Consider the following 18,840-nt stretch of genomic DNA (forward strand, 5'->3'; position numbering starts at 1 on the left):
GTATACCAACTTCACGCAAAACTATTCATCGTCGTCAGCCACTGCTTGAACAATTGGCACAAAATTCCTTGCAAGTGTTTAGCAGATACTACGCTTCTCCGAAGCATGACGAACGATAGCATAGTGATTGCCGGCCTACTACACGTTAATCGTGAATATTTATGGCGTAGTGGGTACCCAGCAAGCGTGCTTGTAGCAGTTACCGAAAGAGAGATAAGAAAAGGCTCTGAAAGGCGGCTCTTTCAGCATTCGCTGTGACTGTGATGCGCGTTGCGCGCAGGCCTGGCAGTTTTTTTTTTTTTTGTAGAGCTCCGTCTTTTGCGTTGTTTTTCTTGCACTTACATTATGCATCAACATTAATAATTGAGAACCTGTAGTTCGAGGCGGTTCAATACTTCACACATTAGATTTGATGTACATGTGACATAGGAAAATAAGGTGCTGCCCCACTTGAAATGACAGGGCTGTGCAACGCTCGAGTTCGGGCCGTGCGCAGCCAATGAAGGTTTGGATACTCGTTCAGGTAACCCATGAGAATGTTAATTACATTCTCGCGGTTCATCAAACTACGGCTGCTCGCATCCGTGAATATTGTGGCACGTGCAGTATCGAATACGGGTGGCATACGCGGCAGTCGAATATCGGTAAATAAAATTTAATTGAGTTTGTTTTGCAAGAAGGTTGCCAGGAGATCGGGCAAGAAAGCTGGATTGAGCAGCTTGGGGAAACCTGGCCGCCTCGTAAAATGAGCAGTTACAGCGGTTGAACAGAAGCATACCATATACGTAATGCATGAACAAATCAGCAAAACACGTAAAAACCACGGTAAGAATGATTAAACAAGGCTACTATGGAAACATATATAGAAAATAATAAAAAAATATATAGTATTAGTGATGAAGACAGCAAAAAAAACTGTGTGAAAAAAAAAAAACTTGTGCAAGTGACCCCCGAATGTTGGGGTATATTAGTGGCTAATGCAGCTGAGGCTACATATGGGCTGTGAAGTTAATCCTGGGCCCTACCCATGAAACTTGGGTCACGTCTTGACCTTCAGAATAAAACTTAGTGCAGCTCATGCAGTTTGAGGGCTTATGACCAATACAGATAAGAGACGGATATACAGCGCAAGATTCAGTGCAGGTTGTAACTTTTGTAACCATATGCGAAGACTCCTAATTTGTCGCGTTTTTTTTTTTCCCAGGCAAAGACGCGGTATGCTGCTCAAGCATGCGTCTTTGGAGCAGATGTGCAGGAGAAACTAGCGTCACAGAAGTACTTTCTGGTGAGTATAGTTCAACCATAATTATGTAGAGATGAGGATTGGTATTCGCTCCTTTGTTCTATGTAGGTCATGATGAACGATAAGGGCGTGATATCGAAGCCCAAGGTCTTAGATGAGGATCGTTGGTACTCTGACATCAGCTACAACGAAAACGTTTTGATCTGTTAATAAAAAGTGGTAAGCGTAACTGGGCGAAGTTCATTGGCATCTTTCTATCGAGGTTTTTGTATACAACTGCGTCGCCCACCGTGAATCAATATGGCCTTAACAAGCCGTTAAAGAACTCTCCCCTTTGGTACTCGAGGAATACTTCAAGCGTGGAGAGATGGACACTGGACAAAAAAGTTAAGCGCACAACACAATTGTGTCTGCCTTCTTGATGCAATTATCCATTTGCGCTGTACGAAATATTGATTAGCACACCTATACATCATACTTGAGTTAGGTTCATTAGCGGAAGCAGATTTTCTGACTGTTTGAGTGTACGGCAGCGACGATTTTGGTGTCGAATACATTGAAGTATTGTCGTGTCGTCGTGATAGTGCAGAAAACTGCAGCGGAACTGGAAGTACGTGAGTCTATATTTGCCCGAACTTATGGCGGGAAATCAGAAAACTTAAATTGCAAGCTAGAAATGCACGTGGTACACTGTAACGGTGAACAGGGAGTTGGCGTCGAAAAACTGACAAGCGGTTAAGTGAATCGGCTTCTATAACTTGAAGTGATCGTCGAAAATTGCTGCGTTATCGCTAGCGGCACGTAAGCGCCAGAACTGACTTTAATGTTCGCGTTGATTACGCAATCTCATCGGACAGTTATCAAATTATCTAGACAGTTCCCATCGATTGGGCGGGTTTAGCGCAAAGGCAGCAGTGACTTCGCGTAGGGACGGTAACATGAGACTGGAAAGAAAGGAGTACAAGTGCCATTACATTCCTAATGATGTCTTGCAAAAAGTGCAGGATATATTTAGGACACTACGCCTTTTTTCATCTAGTTTCCCGGTCATAACTAGCACATTATGAGGTACGTGATCAAGAGTGTACATTCAAACGCAGGTTGGTGCGGGGGCAATCGGTTGCGAACTGCTCAAAAACTTCGCTATGATGGGCCTGGGCACGGGTGGTGGCTGCGTCTACGTCACGGATATGGACATAATTGAGCGCTCCAACCTGAACCGGCAGTTTCTATTCCGACCGTGGGACGTTGGTGTGAGTATGAATCGGCCGCTTTAATTGTCTAGGCGCCTTCCCTTGTTACAGTACCTGCAATCACTTACCACACTGCTCTGTATAATATTAGAAGCATACAAAGTCCTGTTTCAGCTGTATGAAAAGCGAAATTTAAAATAGTGCTACTTAAAAACCTGCGTTTAGGATAATATGATTTCAAATAATACAGACAAACGCTTAATTATGAGATACTGAAAACAGCCATTTTTGAGGCTGAAACACACTAGGGCCTAGATATAATGAATACTGCTGCAGCAGATTACTGGTTATTGCAGACTAAAAAGCAATGTGCTTACCATGTCTATTGTTTCACTTATATGTCAATAACGAATTTTGTGATATGCTGGAGCTCTTCTTGTGTTTGACGCAATCTTTTTAGTGGTCTAACGAAAAAGAAAAACCACCCCTATCACTACTTGCCAGGAGGACACTACTCAAGCCCGACACAAAATCTCTGGCTTCTCAGACAGCCTCCAAGGCTATAGGCGACAGTATTACCTTACAGGGTTGCTAGCAGCAATGTCATGGCGACAAATAATGCATGCATATGTAATGCTTAGGTGAATTCCTGCGGGTGCTAACAAAAAAAGTAAAACCTTCAAGACTGTGAAGATAGCATCAGTGGTGTGCTGTAAGTGCTGAGGCATACAATTTGATGAAAGAGGACAAGATGTGTCTTACTCGGCAGTCTGTTTCGTTGTCCAACAGAACATATCATTCAGTAGTCACTGAAGCGTGATATTAGCATCAAGCGTCTTACGTGCCAAAAGCATGATATGATTATGTAGGGGAAACCGTAGTGGAGGGCTGCGCAAATGTAGACCATTTGGTGTGTCCTAGCGCACGCTTACGTCACACAGCACACGTCACTAAGGCACTTTAGCTCCATCTAAATGTAACCATTGAGGCTGGAATCGAACCTGGGACCTCTGGCATAGCACCCGAGCCCCATTACTGCTACACCACGACAGCGTGGTCTGCAAATAAATGTGCGACGAGTAAGTTGCACATGACCCTTAAGGCTTTCATAACCGTTTGATGGACTAAGTTACTTCAGTTTAATTTTAACGCAATAGCATTAAAAAGCTCGTTTCACAAAAAAATACTGAAGTTGGCTTTATTGGTGGTGAACGAAAAATCATCTTTGCGTGACCAAAAAATATAGAAAAGGTGCAAATAAAATGTTGAAAAATTCTGGGTCTGCGTTGGAAGCGGCTGTTTTACTGCAAATCCCCGCTTCCGCTTGAGAATTCGAGGAAAATACCTTCCCCTGCTTGAAAGTGCAGTAAAAGTACATTTCATGCTTTAAAAACACAGGTGCTTTGTATACATGCTTCACAATACATTAAATATTGCCGTAATAATGCGTGGTACAGGCGTACACTGCCATCGGGCGTCAGAACATGGGATTTTCATAACGACTTTACTACCTTTAAGAAGGTAGTAAACGACTGTTTGTCACGTTTTGTTCCCCAAAGAGAAAAGAGAACTGCAAAAGCTAACCCATGGATTACCAGAAGTATCATTCACCTAAAACGGCGACTATGTCGCGCCCGTCAGAAAATACCAAGAAACTCGTCTGTTACTGCTCACATTAGTGCTCAGGTACGAAGAGAAGTCAAGCAATCTAAAAGTAATTTTCTAACTAATATATTGTCTGAATACATATCCAACTCTCCCCAGAAATTTTGGCGGTACCTGTCTAGTTCGCAGTCTGAAATAACTGGGCTTTCTATAGGCGGGACCTCCTATAGCGAACCGATTCAGATTGCCGAAGCACTCAATCATTACTTCAGTACTGTTTTTTCGCAGAGTATTGATCATTAAAAAAAAAAGGCTGTACGTTCGATGATACTAGTTCCAATCTTCTTACCGTATCTAAAGAGGGCGTAATGGCATTACTGCTTGAATTGGATCATAAAAAATCACCTGGTCCGGATATGATTCCCAACGAATTTTTGAGGTGCTACTCTGATTGGGTTTCTAGTTTCTTAGTTAAAATTTTTAATTTATGTTTGTGTACTGCCGCTGTTCCGATTGATTGGTTATTAGCAAGAGTTGCGCCCATTTTCAAAGCTGGTGACCGCCTTAATGTTTGTAATTACCGTCCAATTTCTATCACATGCACGGCGTGCAAAGTAATATAACATATAATTTCAAAATATATATTTCAATATATAGAAAACAATAATCTGTTTTATAATAAGCAACACGGTTTTAGAAAAGGCCTTTCAACCGTCACTCAGCTTTTTGAATCTGTTCATGCTTTCGCTACAGCGATAAACTCAAAAGAACAAGTCGATGTCATAGCAATTCATTTCTCTAAGGCCTTTGACAGAGTATGTCACCCGAAACTTATTCAAAAAATGTTAATACTTGGTATTGATCCCGCAATTGTAAGATGGGTTGAAGCGTACTTGCGCAATAGGTTGCAGTTTGCTGAAATAAGTGGCGCACGTTCTTCTCTTTTACGCGTATCCTCAGGTGTGCCACAAGGCTCCGTGTTGGGACCTCTACTCTTTTTAATTTATGTGAATGATATTGCAACGGTTGTGCCTCCTTTTGTTGATGTAAGGTTATATGCAGATGATTGTCTCTTGTTTTGTCATGTGCAAAGTGTTTCTGATCAAATGCTCCTCAATGATGCTCTTCGATGTATTGACAACTGGTGTGAAAAATGGGACATGAAAATTAATTTTCATACAACTGTTTGCATGACAATTTCAAATAAAAACCCCCCCTTAACTATAAATACACAATAAACAATAGAGAAATTAAGAGTTCTAATGAGTTTAAATACTTAGGTGTTACTATATCCAGCAGTTTAAAGTGGGACAATCATATTGACAACATTACAGGACTGGCGAAGTGAAAGCTGGGTTTTCTGAGAAGGAAACTTCGTAATGCAACGCCCTCTGTTAAATTGTTGGCGTATAAGACTATTGTTAGACCAACGCTGGAGTACGCAGCTATCATCTGGGATCCGCATACTAAAACTGAAATTAACAAACTTGAACGAGTACAAAGATTGGCCGCGAGGTTTATTTATTCAAATTACATGAGAACACAGTCTGTATCACTTTTGCTTGCTAGGGCTGACCTTCAATCGTTAGCTACACGTACAAAAATAGCTCGCTTAAAATTTATTTATGACCTGTATCATAAGAACTACAAGCTGGATCCCAGTGTATACCTGCGCCCCCCAGGACGAGTGTCGGCTCGTACCAATCACTTATTTTCTGTCCAAGCTTATGTACCGCGGGTGGATGTATTTAAGTTTTCGTTTCTGGTGCGATCTATTGTTGACTAGAATGCGCTTCCTCCCGAGGTACTTACAGGATGTAGATCCTCACAAGATTTTCAACGACGGCTGGACTTGTTTTTTGCCTAACATTGTTTGTGTATTGTTCACCTGTTCACCTCCCACCCCTGCTACAGCCCGCAAGGGCTAGCAGTATTGTAAATAAATAAATAAATAGACTTCATAGTTTAGAGCCAGTCGCCCACTACAAAAGGCACTCACGCTACAGCACCCATAAGACCACGTAGTGGGTGCATAGCAAGTTCGAAGGAATTTCATACACTAACATTTAAGGGTACGCACTAGGAAAAAAATATCGCTATCGTGTTCAACTTTTAGAGGTGGGGCTTAAAGGTGCCCCAATTTGTTTGCCGTCTCGTTTCTGTATTCACTAATGAAAGCAGCGGTGGTTTCCATGCCAGCAGTCTTACGATCCCGACTCCCTATTTAGCCGCCAATATCCAAGTATACATCGCCATTGGCCAAGAATCACCACTATTTACTTGCATGTAGTGACTTCCCCTAGACGTTCTAACGTCTACACGTTAGAACAATCACTCGTGTAGTCAGCCAATACTACCGATACATTTTCTTTCAGAATGGCAATCGAATTTCCTTAATCATTTCTTCTTTCCCCAGCAACTGAAGTCTGTTACTGCAGCGAAGGCCGTGGCCAGAATGAACCCAGAGGTGAAAATTATCTCTAATTGCCACCGTGTTGGCCCTGACTCCGAGCACATCTACACTGACGACTTCTTCGGTACCCTGGACGGAGTGGCCAACGCGCTAGACAATGTCGACTCCCGTGAGTCGGCTCTTTTTCAGTTGAGAAACGGCATATGACGCAGTTCAATATAGTGTGCGGCGTGATCACCTTTACTGTGCATGTGCCATTGCTGATACTACTGTGCCCGACTCTTGGATTCAGTCCTAGAGGCTTGAGGCAAAGCTGAAGCGTCATCCAGCATTTTGTAAGTGCCCGGTAATGTGAAAATGGGAACAACTAAGAAGGAGCAGGAAACAGAACATAGGGTTCTTCACCCAGTCGTTTTACGTTCTGGTTGGGTGTTCCACATGTTTTCTGGGCAGTATAGAGACCCTCTTCAACGTTTTTAAAAAGATCTCAACATACAACCTTCACAGCCGCGATACGCGAAAACCGAGGAAGACGGAGAATGTTTAGTGATGCAGAAGTTTACTTCATTGCTTATACGCTATAAAAAAAACCATGCAAAGTTACGTGGAGTCTACACTTTTGCTCGAGCAGCAAGATTCATTTTCGGAGAACATGCAAAGTCATGTCTGTTTATTAAATATAAGGCCACTGTGCCCGACACCTGGCAGGCGATCACTTGTGGCGCCGAAGTCGCTAATTGGTCGAAATCTCGTCTGGTCGGGAAGAAATGGCACAGTCGACAGAAAAAGACAGGATGCAGACGAAGAGGGTGTCAAAGTTCACGTCGGATGCATGCTGGGTCTGAGTCGAAGTCATCTAGATTAGTGCGAATTCTTCAAGCCCTTCTTATTTAAGAAAAGGTCACAGACTGTTGGTGGCTTACAGGGTTGAACGACGCGAAATGAAGATACCGCCCGCTGTGTGTGTCCTTCCTATGAACACTGAAAGACGGACGCTGTCGGTATTGCTGTACCCCTACGCAAAGAAAAGGTAGACGTTGAGAGCTTTCCTCTTCCTCGGTAAAAGCGCTCTCACAGAGCACGCAGGAAAAATGCACCACTGCTTCGACTGGCACCGTGCTTCCGTTATTGTCCGAGAAAAGAACTGCACAAAACTGCAATATCTGGAATCTTTAGGTATCCAGACAACGAGCAACACGCTCAACCCGAACGCCGGACGCCAGCAATCTACCTCTGACGTATGCAAAATGCCGCAAGCGATTATTTTAGCTTATTTAAGCTATAAGCTTCAGCTTCTCAGCTTAGTGAACAAGGCTCTCGTGGGGAAGCCGAAACGTCTTTTATTATATTTTCGACAAGTCCTTGGTCGGCGCCCTGTCTTTTTCTGTGTACTATACTTGTGGCACTGCCCACGTGCGCAGACATCTTGAGGCGATGACGTAGCACTGTTCGTGTAGTGTCGTACAGCCATGGCTCATACTAGGCAGTCGAAAGCCTCGTGAATGTGAGAGCACCCCCATAACGTGATTGTCTTCCCGGCACCATCGACTGAATTTCGTCATTGGTGCGTGCAGTGGCGCACTCGGAAACAGTTAAACCGACTGAATGAAACGGGGAGCTGGGAAAGTTTTTTTATAACTAGACTAGAGGGAACTTTGGCGCTAGTGTATGTGGGAGCTGCGACGCCTGGCGCTTCGGTGAGCATGGGAATGACGGGTAGTACATGGATTTGCCTGATCTTTGTATAGGGTTCGTTTGGCTTCGCGTGGCTTGGAGCGACTCTGTCGCGAAACGACAATCAGCCTTAACCCATTTTAACAACATAATCCTTTTAGCTCATCAATTCAAATCGGGTCACGAAGTTCATATCAGTATCTTTTTTTCTGATAAACAAAACGGGACCATTGCAAGAACGAAGCCACAAGTGGGTTCACAACCCAAAGGCACGAAGACTAGGCCAATCCATGTACTATCCATAAACCCCATCGTTGCTGAGGGATCGTAGTGCGAGAGTTCCCTCTGGGTAGTTCAAGGAAACTATGCTGGGAACGGCATCATTCTTAGTTCTGTGATCAGCGTGCGTATGTAACTATCGTGGCAGCATCAAATGCAGGCGGGAAAGAAATAAGCGCACACGAAAACACCTGCACGATGAGTCGAACCGCGCAACCCCAACTAGTTTCAATTCCTCCCCGAATAACTTTGGCCCTGGCCCACGCAATGACGAAAGGAAATGCCATTGTCGAAGGCCTTACTTTCGCGAGCAATTATGTCACAGCCGCCATGTTTTCGGTTTGTATCTTGAACGCTAAGCTTTTGTTATTTGCGTCTCTCATTTACGTAATCTGATGGTCAAACGGAGTCAACTGGCGTTAAAAGTCAATATGGCCGCAGTGTTGCTTAATCCCATGCTGGCTCGGAGGACACACAACCACCTATCTAACGGGATAGGTCTCAGAGGTGCGACGTAACAGCAGGGTTCCCATTACATTTGAGCGGTAGCTGTACCGAGACCGCCGTAAAACAATGTAACAGCCAGGAAACGTGACGAAGAGGAACGTTACAGTGGGGCTCTACTGTAATCTGAAATGTGGTCTGTAAAATTGTTATCGAAATTTTAGTTCTATTGCCCAACTGTCCACCACTTTCAGCCACAATTAATTTTTGAGTTTACAGGTACGTATACATGCATGCATATAAAATCGTGCACCTGTAGGCTAATCCACATCTGAAGCGAGCGTGTCATTAGAATTCCAAGACTTCATAGACGTACCAGCCTTGCAGTTTTCTTCTTGTTGTGGCTCATTTTTTGCGTTATATATACAGATATGAACTGCCAAATCGCCGAACAGTGTATTCTTCTAATTTTCGTCACAAAAGCATATTTAGTACATAACAGAAATTGTTATTATGCTGTTTCTCGATAACAAGGTTACAAGTCGTATAACAGAACTCGAACTCGTGAAGTGAAAAAACTATTATTTTACCTGCTTGAATGCTAATCAGGCGTTACCCTTGATGTTTTCGACCCTCTGCTAAAACACGTTGGGTGAACCGGCTTTCCACATCTCCCCTCTCTCCTTCCAACGTCTCAAAATTTTCAGGCTAAGCCACTTGTGCGCAGCGCCTGTGCGTATAAATTTATAGTAGTACACGTACATACGTAAGTTTAAGTATATACGCAGTTGGTGGGCGTATACGTAATACAAAATCTTCAGTGCGTACCTTCAAAGATTACCCGCGAGCAGATGACGTATCTATATTAGAATACATGGAGTCGTGTTTTGCTGTCTTTGAGGTGGGCGATGTCGAGACAATGTGGAATCAATTTAAAGAAATGTGTCATCATTGCATCAATCGTTTTATACCGAATAAACATAAAAAAGTGCACAAAACAACTCCCTGGATAACGCGAGATATAATTCACTTAAAACGAAAGATAAAACGCTTAAGGCAGAAGCATGCGCAGTCTCGTTCCCTCTCAGTCCTCAAAGACAGCCTTGCACGGGCTATACGCTCATCCAGAGATTGCTATTTTAAGACGCTGCTGCCCAACTTCATAAAAACTGACCCGACTAAATTCTGGAACTACATTGGTGACAGAAAGAAACCTCTCACCGAAATGGCAATTGATAGCGTGATTGTAACCGATCAAAGAAAGATTGCTGATCATCTTAATGCGTATTTTCAAAGTGTGTTTGCCGGCTCTAGTGTTTATGTTCCAAACGGTAGAGTGTTCGACCCATGCGAAGTCTCTTTTGTGTCTTATTCTGGTGTTTTTTTGATGCTTCTGAATCTTAATTTTAAAAAGTCCTGTGGACCTGATAATCTCCCAAATGTGTTCCTAAGAAGATATGCCGAACATGTCGTTAAATTCCTGCATGAAATCTTCCGTGTTTCATTGTTGTCATCAAGGCTACCATGTGACTGGAAAGCCGCACGCATAAGTCCTGTATTTAAGAAAGGTGATCGCTTGTCGCCTCAAAATTACCGACCCATATCCTTGACCTCACCCTGCTGCAAATTAATAGAACACATAATTGCTACACAAACTGGAAATTTTTTGACTCAACATTCAATCCTGACCAATTTTCAACACGGCTTTAGAAAGGGATATTCGACAGTGACGCAACTAGTTACAATAATCCACTCATTTGCACTTAACCTGGATAACAACAGGCAAACTGACATAATATTTTTGGATTTCAGTGAGGCATTCGACAGGGTTCCACACGACAAATTGATCTTGAAACTTAAACGTATTGGCCTTCCCGAAATCCTTGTAAACTGGATTGCTGACTATCTAAATAACCGTGAACAGTTTGTTGCTATTAATGACCAGCGTTCGCAGTCTCTACAGGTCACATCAGGTGTACCCCAAGAAAGCGTCCTAGGGCCATTGCTTTTTCTTTTATACATAAATGATATTGTAAATGTCATCACCCCTTCTGCACAAATTCGATTATTTGCAGACGATTGTGTTTTGTTCCGGGATATTAACTCTTTAGATGATCAAAATGAACTTAACTCAAACCTTCATAATATTCATCTGTGGTGCAATGAGTGGGGAATGATCCTTAATGCAGAAAAGAGTGTCTGCATGCGTTTGACACGTAAGAAAGTTCCACTAAATAATACGTACCAGCTTGGGTCTTCAACTCTTAGAGAGGTTACAAGCTACAAATATTTGGGCCTAACTATAACTAGTAATTTGTCTTGGAACATGCATGTAGACAACATATGTTCAGCTGCCTTTCGGAAACTTGGTTTTCTAAGACATAAACTGCGTACCTGTTCTGCCAATGTAAAGCTTCTTAGTTATTATTCTTTTATATGACCTAAACTGGAATACGCCAGCATTGTATGGGACCCTTACACTAAGCTTAATATTAACAAACTTGAGCGGTTCAATGGAAAGCTGTTCGGTTTATATATTCAAAATACTCACCGTCGGATTCACCTTCCGTGCTGATGTCTGCAAACGACATTCAGACCCTTGAATCCCGCAGACGCGAACAACGGCTGGATTTCCTTCAATTATTACTTAATCAAAAACTCGCAATCGATTCATCGCCTTACTTATCTTTTCTGTCAACAAGAAACACACGACATCATCATCCCATTTTGCTAACCCCATTTTTTGCGAGAACCGATGCCTTTATGTATTCTTTTTTTCCGCGAACAGTGTCGGACTGGAACAAGCTATGCGAACTTCATTCATTGTAACGTATGTGTAACGTATTGTAAAGTATAAGGTATGCAATGTATTGTCGTTGTTTGGCGTAAGTTACTACTTGTGTTGTGGAACATAGTGTAATGTAGTGTTGTAGAACCGGGTGTGTTGTTGCTTTGCATATTGAAGTTTATTGTAGTGTACAGAGCGAAGCGTGATGTTGTTAAATAACGAAGTGTATTGTAGCGTGTAAAACAAAGTGTGTTTTTCGTATAATGTACGTCATTACGCCTGCGGTATGCGTGACCTGCCCTTCCTGCTTGGACCACTTAGTGTCCGCAGTATGTAATAAATAAATAAAAATAAATAAATATGGTAAACGCACCGGATTGAATCACTCCGGTGTCGTCGTAGGCACCTACATCGACCTCCGGTGCGTCCAGATGAACAAGCCCCTCCTCGAGTCGGGTACGCTGGGTACCAAGGGCAACGTCCAGGTGGTGGTTCCCCGCCTGTCCGAGTCGTACTCCTCCTCGCACGACCCGCCCGAGAAATCCATCCCTATCTGCACGCTCAAGCACTTCCCCAATGCCATCGAGCACACGTTGCAGGTCTGTGGTTTCATTAACCACCATTTGAGCGGCCGTTATGCTGGTGACTGTGTGTAACCATGAAAGAGACCCTGCAACACTTTGTCGGTCAGAAAGCACAGGCTGTCGGGTGTCGAGTCTCCCGAGAACACGCAAGCCAATTATTATAGAATGGCACGCTGCCTGAAATTTACAATAACTTCTGAGAGTTTGCTAAAAATTGGTTTCTCTTGTCTCGACAAATGACACTAAAAACTTCAATATCACTCGTCACAGCCGTTGTAGCAGCTATTGGCTGATTTGAGCATTACGTACTCGTTCGTTATAGGAGCGGCCACGGGAGGCCATGAAAAGCCACGTATTCGAAGAAGAAAAGAGAAAAAGCGCTCACGGTTACAAGGCGCGAGTGGCGTATTTTCCTTTCCCGTGTCATTGCTCTCGGTTCACCTTGCAGCACTCACGTCGGGACAAGAAAAGAGAATGCAATTGCAACATGCGAAAAACCTCTGCAACAGGATGGATTATGAAAAAATTTGTGGTGGTTCAGCGCGGCGATAACCTTCTTAGTGAACCGTGTAGCAATAACTTTCCTTAGTGAAGCCATTCTATGGCTACTTGAAAAAGTGTTGCACGGCCCTTTCAAACTATGCCCTCGTCCTTTGAATTCAGCTTTTGTAACAGAAATGACAGATGGGGTGGGTATGACGTTACAGTACAAGATTTTACAGACGTTCGAAATCATAGCGCATGGAAAACTTGAATCTCTAATGACAATGTTCAAAAGATCTTTTGTTTTAACTGCCCTGAAACTGTAAATTGGCACGTTTTGCGATATGATGATTTCCTGGAACTTTATTATTATTTGTTATTTGCGCAAGAGCTTCTAACATTTGAATAAGTCAAGGTTTTCTAACGAGATCTTCATGATGAGCCTGTGGAAAGAACTACTGCAATTTGAAGTGATAAAGAGGTTTGGACGTTATTAAATTCCATTCTCACGAAACGTGTTTACTTCACATCTTTGTCTATATTATATTTATTATACACCGAGAAAGAAAGAACTCCTTGAATACACTTTCTTTGTTTGTTGGAATATGATTACCTGATATTTATGATAGCGCACAGCTCCTAGTTATTCGCAAAGCCTATTGTATACAACTGTACTATTTCTGAGCCACTTTCTTTTCATGTGGCGTGATTGCTAGTGATAACTTTTATCGTGAGAAGCGTATTTTGGGCAGTTCTGAATAGTATATCATAATAGGTTTTAACTTTCGTACAAACTCGGAAGTGTCTCTTCATCTGCCGTCCTTAAGGCATACACGGAGCTATCAATGGTCGGTGGACATCTGAAAAGAGTTTTAAGAAAGGTGGCGACCCACAAAGACGCTATCTGCAGCGAAATTTCACTTTGACCTGATCAGATACATTATGTGGCGAAATGTTAATCAATATTCCCGCAATGTAATATTAAGCATTGTCTGCGTTATTCACAGTGGGCCCGTGATGAATTCGAAGGCTTGTTCAAGCAAAGGCCTGAAGAAGCGCTGAAGTACCTGGAGTAAGTACAAATTGATGAACCTGTAGCCATTTTTATCGCCACGATGTTCGTGTGCCTATTGTAATAAGCAATTAAACAATGAACAGGGAATTAATGTCTAAGCCCTGTTTATACTCATGATGGTAATAGCATCGCATGGAATGAACGAACACCTAGGCACACATAGGCGCTTTGTTGCAAATGGTTAATCTTCGAAGAAACAAAGAATATCTCCCTGCCTTTCCTTGCATCTTTATCTCTCTCTCTCTTGCACTGATACCGCAAGCCACCTAGAAAATCAGCCTGCACAGAAATCGCTTTTTTTTTCAACAAAAAAAAAATGGAAGGGAGTACTTACACTCTGATGACCGAGTTTGCCTTTCTTATAATAGCCATGTCACTTATGTTTGCAAAAGACTCTGTATGTGTCCTGTTTGCTATATAATATAAGATACTATATGCTGTTTTCAGCCCGAAAAACGATAACACGAGCTCTAGGCTACAGTATACTGCCTTTCGGAATAACTATTTACGGACATTGTGCGGTTAGATGGGACAGCGGATTAGACAGTACACATTACGTTTGATTTTTAAAAAAATTATATCTTTTGACCTCAACATTAACTCTGAGAGAGACATTTTTCAAATGCTGGTAATGCCTCATTTGGATGATTTGTTATTACAAACGGTTGTCTTAAAACATTTGTGGTCCAAATAATTTCCAGTTACGTATGTCACTTCCCGTTCACTAAGGTCCAAAGTCCGTCTTTGGAGACCAAGATGTTCAGGAAGGTATATATCTTCGACACGAGCACATCATGTTCCAAGTTATTTCAATATACTGCCCCCAAGCATTTTTGCATAAAGGCGAAATAAAAATAAAAAATGGCTACAGTATGTTTGTCTTCACGAGTTATGCGCACCTGGTGTACGCACAATTATACGCACTAGTTTGCAAGCATACTTCTGAGCAAAAAATTTAGTGAGATACTTTGTTTGTGAAGTATCACTGTTTTCTGCTTTTTGTTCACTTTTAATTTTTCTGACTGCTGTATAATGGGAATGATTACTGTTTATATGCCCTGTGCTTTTGATTTAATGCGCATGGTATTCAGTCTTATATTTTTAGTGTGCCATTAACGCGATTGCATTTGTTTTCTGCCTGCAAGGCCCTGCCACTCAAGCCTCCATTTGACTTTAGCAGGCCTGGCCATATTTGCAGTTTTTTTTTTCAAGAAATAAAAGGTATTCATAATATTAATTCTAACATTACATCAGCCTCCACAAGTTCACGTGCCCATTCTGTTACTGTAAACCAGTTTGCAACCTGAGGTTGCTCTGCATGTTCATAACTAACACCCCATGGTAAGGGTGTTTTGACAAACCAAAAAATTGGCGTCATGGGTGTTTCGAAACTCCGATGACGTGGGTGTGTTGCTTTTCTAAAACACCCTTATTGTATAGAGGGTGCTAGTTATAGACCCACAAAGCACTCTTTAGGGTGTAAACTGGTTTCCACTACGGCTTCTTCATGCTGCGTACGACTTGACACGCCCGCCCGCACGGAGTAGGCACAGTAGTGCGCTCAATTGTCTCGCTTATAATTTTCTACACTTGCGCTCGGATAATCTAAAACTGAAGCACCGGCTGAGTTTACCTAACGAGACTTTGCGCTGAAATAACGGCACGCGATAGAGAACGTTCAAGGTGGGCTAGACAATCTCATTAAAAATTTTCTACCGCATCCCCTTCCCCATCAGGGGCCTAGCCAAGAATTATTTTGTTTCTCGTGTGCTGTTCGATGATCCTTTACGCATGTTTGTGCTTGTTTTATATTGGAGCGTGTATTGATACACATATAAAACTGCGAATTCTTGTACGTCTCCCTCCACGTCCCCATAGCTTCACCAGGGGGTGATTGAAAGAATCTAACTGACGTTTATTTTTATTTTTTGGAAGGCTACTGAAGTAAAGGTTGCCAATGTGTTTGCCCTTCTTCCAGAGATCCAACCTTTGTGGAGAACACGTTGAAACTTCAGAGTGACCAGCCCGTAAGTACCGATGTTTCTTTCCTTAGATTGTTATAAGGATAATGATAAGCTAGTCCATGCAGGCTATATCAAAAAACTTTGTTGGGTGCTCTTTTGTATGAGAAACGTTTAAAAGTTTCGGTCAGTATTTACGTTCAATATATCTCTCCGCATCGCTGCTGCCTAGGTTATAGCGGTACTACCTACTAATAAACACGGGCCCACCAATGAATTAGACAAGGTGAAGCGTATTTCATGCTGTATCTTTGTATCCTATATCGAGCAAGCATTTGCCATTTTCACATTGCTAATTGAACAGAACAGATGTGATTGTTTTTTTTCTTCATTGACATATTTTAGTGTGTTGTTCTTTCCTCACACTATTGGACCAGTGACAGGCTGTAAGGGCTGATAAGCCGAGTAAGAATACGTATAGCTCTGTTTCCCCACTGATTCAATAGGGTTTGATGTTATCAACTAATTACTTCTAATGTACACTGGCACTAGTAAATTGTTGCGTTGCGGCAGTGACAAATGAAACGTTGTACGCTGGCACCGCGTTGAGCACCGTGTGGTGTCCCCAGGTAGTCGAAAATTTCCGGAGCACTCCACTACAGCGTCTTATACTCATATGGTAATTTTGGGACGTTAAATCCCACATATCAATGAATGAATGAATCAATCAATCAAACGATTGCTTTGTAGTGTCCCTCAGAGCTGCAATAAATAAATAAGCAAATAAATAAATAAATAAATCTGTTTTTATTTCTCCTTGAAAAATTGGGGTTAGCTGGAAATAAAGCCACAATACAGTCAGTGGCTTGGTAAATATCTGGCCTCCTACAAAGTCCAGCAGCAAAATTGGCCAAGTAGAAAAGACAGCTGTGCGGCAAACGAAACACATAAGAACTCAATGAACAATGACAGGAAGTGGCAACGTATAAATTGTAGTTGTAAAAAACGTATAAGCTGTAAACTGTAGTACTCCTCGCAGTGTATACTTGTATAACAAACATTCAAATGAGGCAACGATCGGCTTTAGCCACAGTTGTGATACATATTAAAAGCATTTTGCCAAAACCTCTGCTCGAGGTTTTGCCAAGGCTTCCCCTTTTTCACTCCGCCTCTCAAAATGTGTGTGTTTTGTCACAGCATTTGGGTGCTAGGCGCTGGGTGTACCTTGGGTCCGTCTCATTAGGCTATCTAATGACCGCTTTTGTTGTCGGTGGCGTAGGTTTATTTTTCCCTACAAAAATTGTAATTGTCACAGTACATAAGTTGAGAGCTAGAGTGATGGCTCTCTTTCTCTTTATGTTTTTTAGAAATTTTGTTGACCAATGTCACAATATTACACTAGTTCATTAACTCTATATTCCGAATAAAAATGCATTCGTAAGTGCATATTAGTTATTTATTGATAATTGAATAAAACGGGACAACTCAACTCGTTCTTCGTTTTGTTGGAAATTGAAATCGCTATACCATCTTCGCTAACTCGCTTATGGATATCATTCAAAATGGTGCGAGCAAGGCCATTAGGCATGACGTGGAATTTGATAAAATAAGTTTCTATAGTTCTGACGCTAAGGGCTGAGAAGAATAAAGAAACAAAAATAAAGGAAATAAATTATATCAACGCAAGAGGAGAAAATAATATTTCGTCAACTCGTGCAATGTTTCATGCCGTGATAATTTTTCTCTATATCACGCACACCTTTTGCCTGGCAGTTTCTTTAGCACTGTACTGTCGCAAAACGTACTGCGTAGGTGGAGATCCTTGCAAGCGTGAAGCAGGAACTCGTGGACGAGAGGCCCAGGTCATTTGCCGACTGCGTAGCGTGGGCCAGGCTCCACTTCGAAAGCCAGTATAGCAACCAGATCAAGCAGCTCCTCTACAACTTTCCGAAGGATCACGTGAGGCAACCCACGTGTTGTTTTCGCGTTTGCTTCTTTTCGTTAAACTTCCGAGATTACTATAGCTCTCTCAGGGGCATCAAATAGGACTCTCTCGCACAGGTCGGTGAAACATGTGAAGCTTAGCCCCGCCGCGGTGGTCTAGTGGCTAAGGAACTCGGCTGCTGACCCGCAGGGTGCGGGTTCGAATCCCGGCGGCGGCGGCTGCATTTCCGATGGAGGCGGAAATGTTGTAGGCCCGTGTGCTCAGATTTGGGTGCACGTTAAAGAACCCCAGGTGGTCTAAATTTCCGGAGCCCTCCACTACGGCGTCTCTCATAATCATATAGTGGTTTTGGGACGTTAAACCCCACATATCAATCAAACATGTGAAGCTCACTCAGACTTACTCATTAAATATAAATTGCGCTTCGCACTAACTCGGACTCAGACTCACCGAATTTTTTCTTTGGGGAACTCACTTAGCCTCTTTGTTTGATCTGAATTTGAGTGAATCCAAGTGAGTCGACTCATAAGTCCGTTAGCCATAAATTATCGGTTTTGACAATGGTAATAATACTCTTTAACACTGGTATCCTACGTAATGGGTGTCCATTTTGAAACTATTGGGTATAGTTAGTACCTTTGAATACCAGCTATAAGTGCTAGTAAGGTCATTCTTCTTGAAAAATATGTCGACATATTATACATTTATCAAGAACTTTTTTGAAAGAGTTGAGGGGAGGAGGTCAAGGCATCCCCCTAAGTAACTTGTGCTTATGATCAACAAATATTTCAATGGTATGTGAACGACACTGTATAGGTGTTAGCAGACGTGTGTGTAACTGTGATTCCTGGTAAAGCTGATAGTAATGCTGTGGATAATGTATATGAGTCCATGTGCGCACGCTTCCACCTGCAATTCTCTGAAGTATTGGTCTACAACGCAGACCATTGTGCGGATGCATGCCAGATGCTGGCCACGGCCATAGAAAGAAAATTTTGCCGTGGGGAGGGAAACCTGTGGAATGTTTCAAAACACCCCTTTTCATCTGAATTCTAGGGGGCCTTTAAGCTGCTGCATAGCCATCTGACATGCAATGCAACCATAGGCATGGGCGAGGTCCTTTTTATTGATAAAACGGGCGAGATCCGTTTTA

The 18,840-nt window shown here is 42.3% G+C and overlaps 1 protein-coding gene across 1 annotated transcript in view; it reads left to right on the forward strand.

The window, feature by feature from the left end:
- LOC119165407 (ubiquitin-like modifier-activating enzyme 1) overlaps positions 1-18,840 on the forward strand; it is a 68,673-nt gene that overhangs the window by 22,398 nt on the left and 27,435 nt on the right. The window contains exons 11-17 of the mRNA XM_075871764.1: positions 1,205-1,285; positions 2,344-2,496; positions 6,458-6,623; positions 12,042-12,238; positions 13,714-13,778; positions 15,760-15,808; positions 17,555-17,701. Of these exons, the coding sequence (XP_075727879.1) occupies positions 1,205-1,285; positions 2,344-2,496; positions 6,458-6,623; positions 12,042-12,238; positions 13,714-13,778; positions 15,760-15,808; positions 17,555-17,701 (858 nt within the window). The remainder of the gene's footprint in view (positions 1-1,204; positions 1,286-2,343; positions 2,497-6,457; positions 6,624-12,041; positions 12,239-13,713; positions 13,779-15,759; positions 15,809-17,554; positions 17,702-18,840) is intronic.

Source organism: Rhipicephalus microplus, chromosome 8 (genome assembly GCF_043290135.1).
Source record: "Rhipicephalus microplus isolate Deutch F79 chromosome 8, USDA_Rmic, whole genome shotgun sequence".
NCBI classification, from domain to species: Eukaryota; Metazoa; Arthropoda; class Arachnida; order Ixodida; family Ixodidae; genus Rhipicephalus; species Rhipicephalus microplus.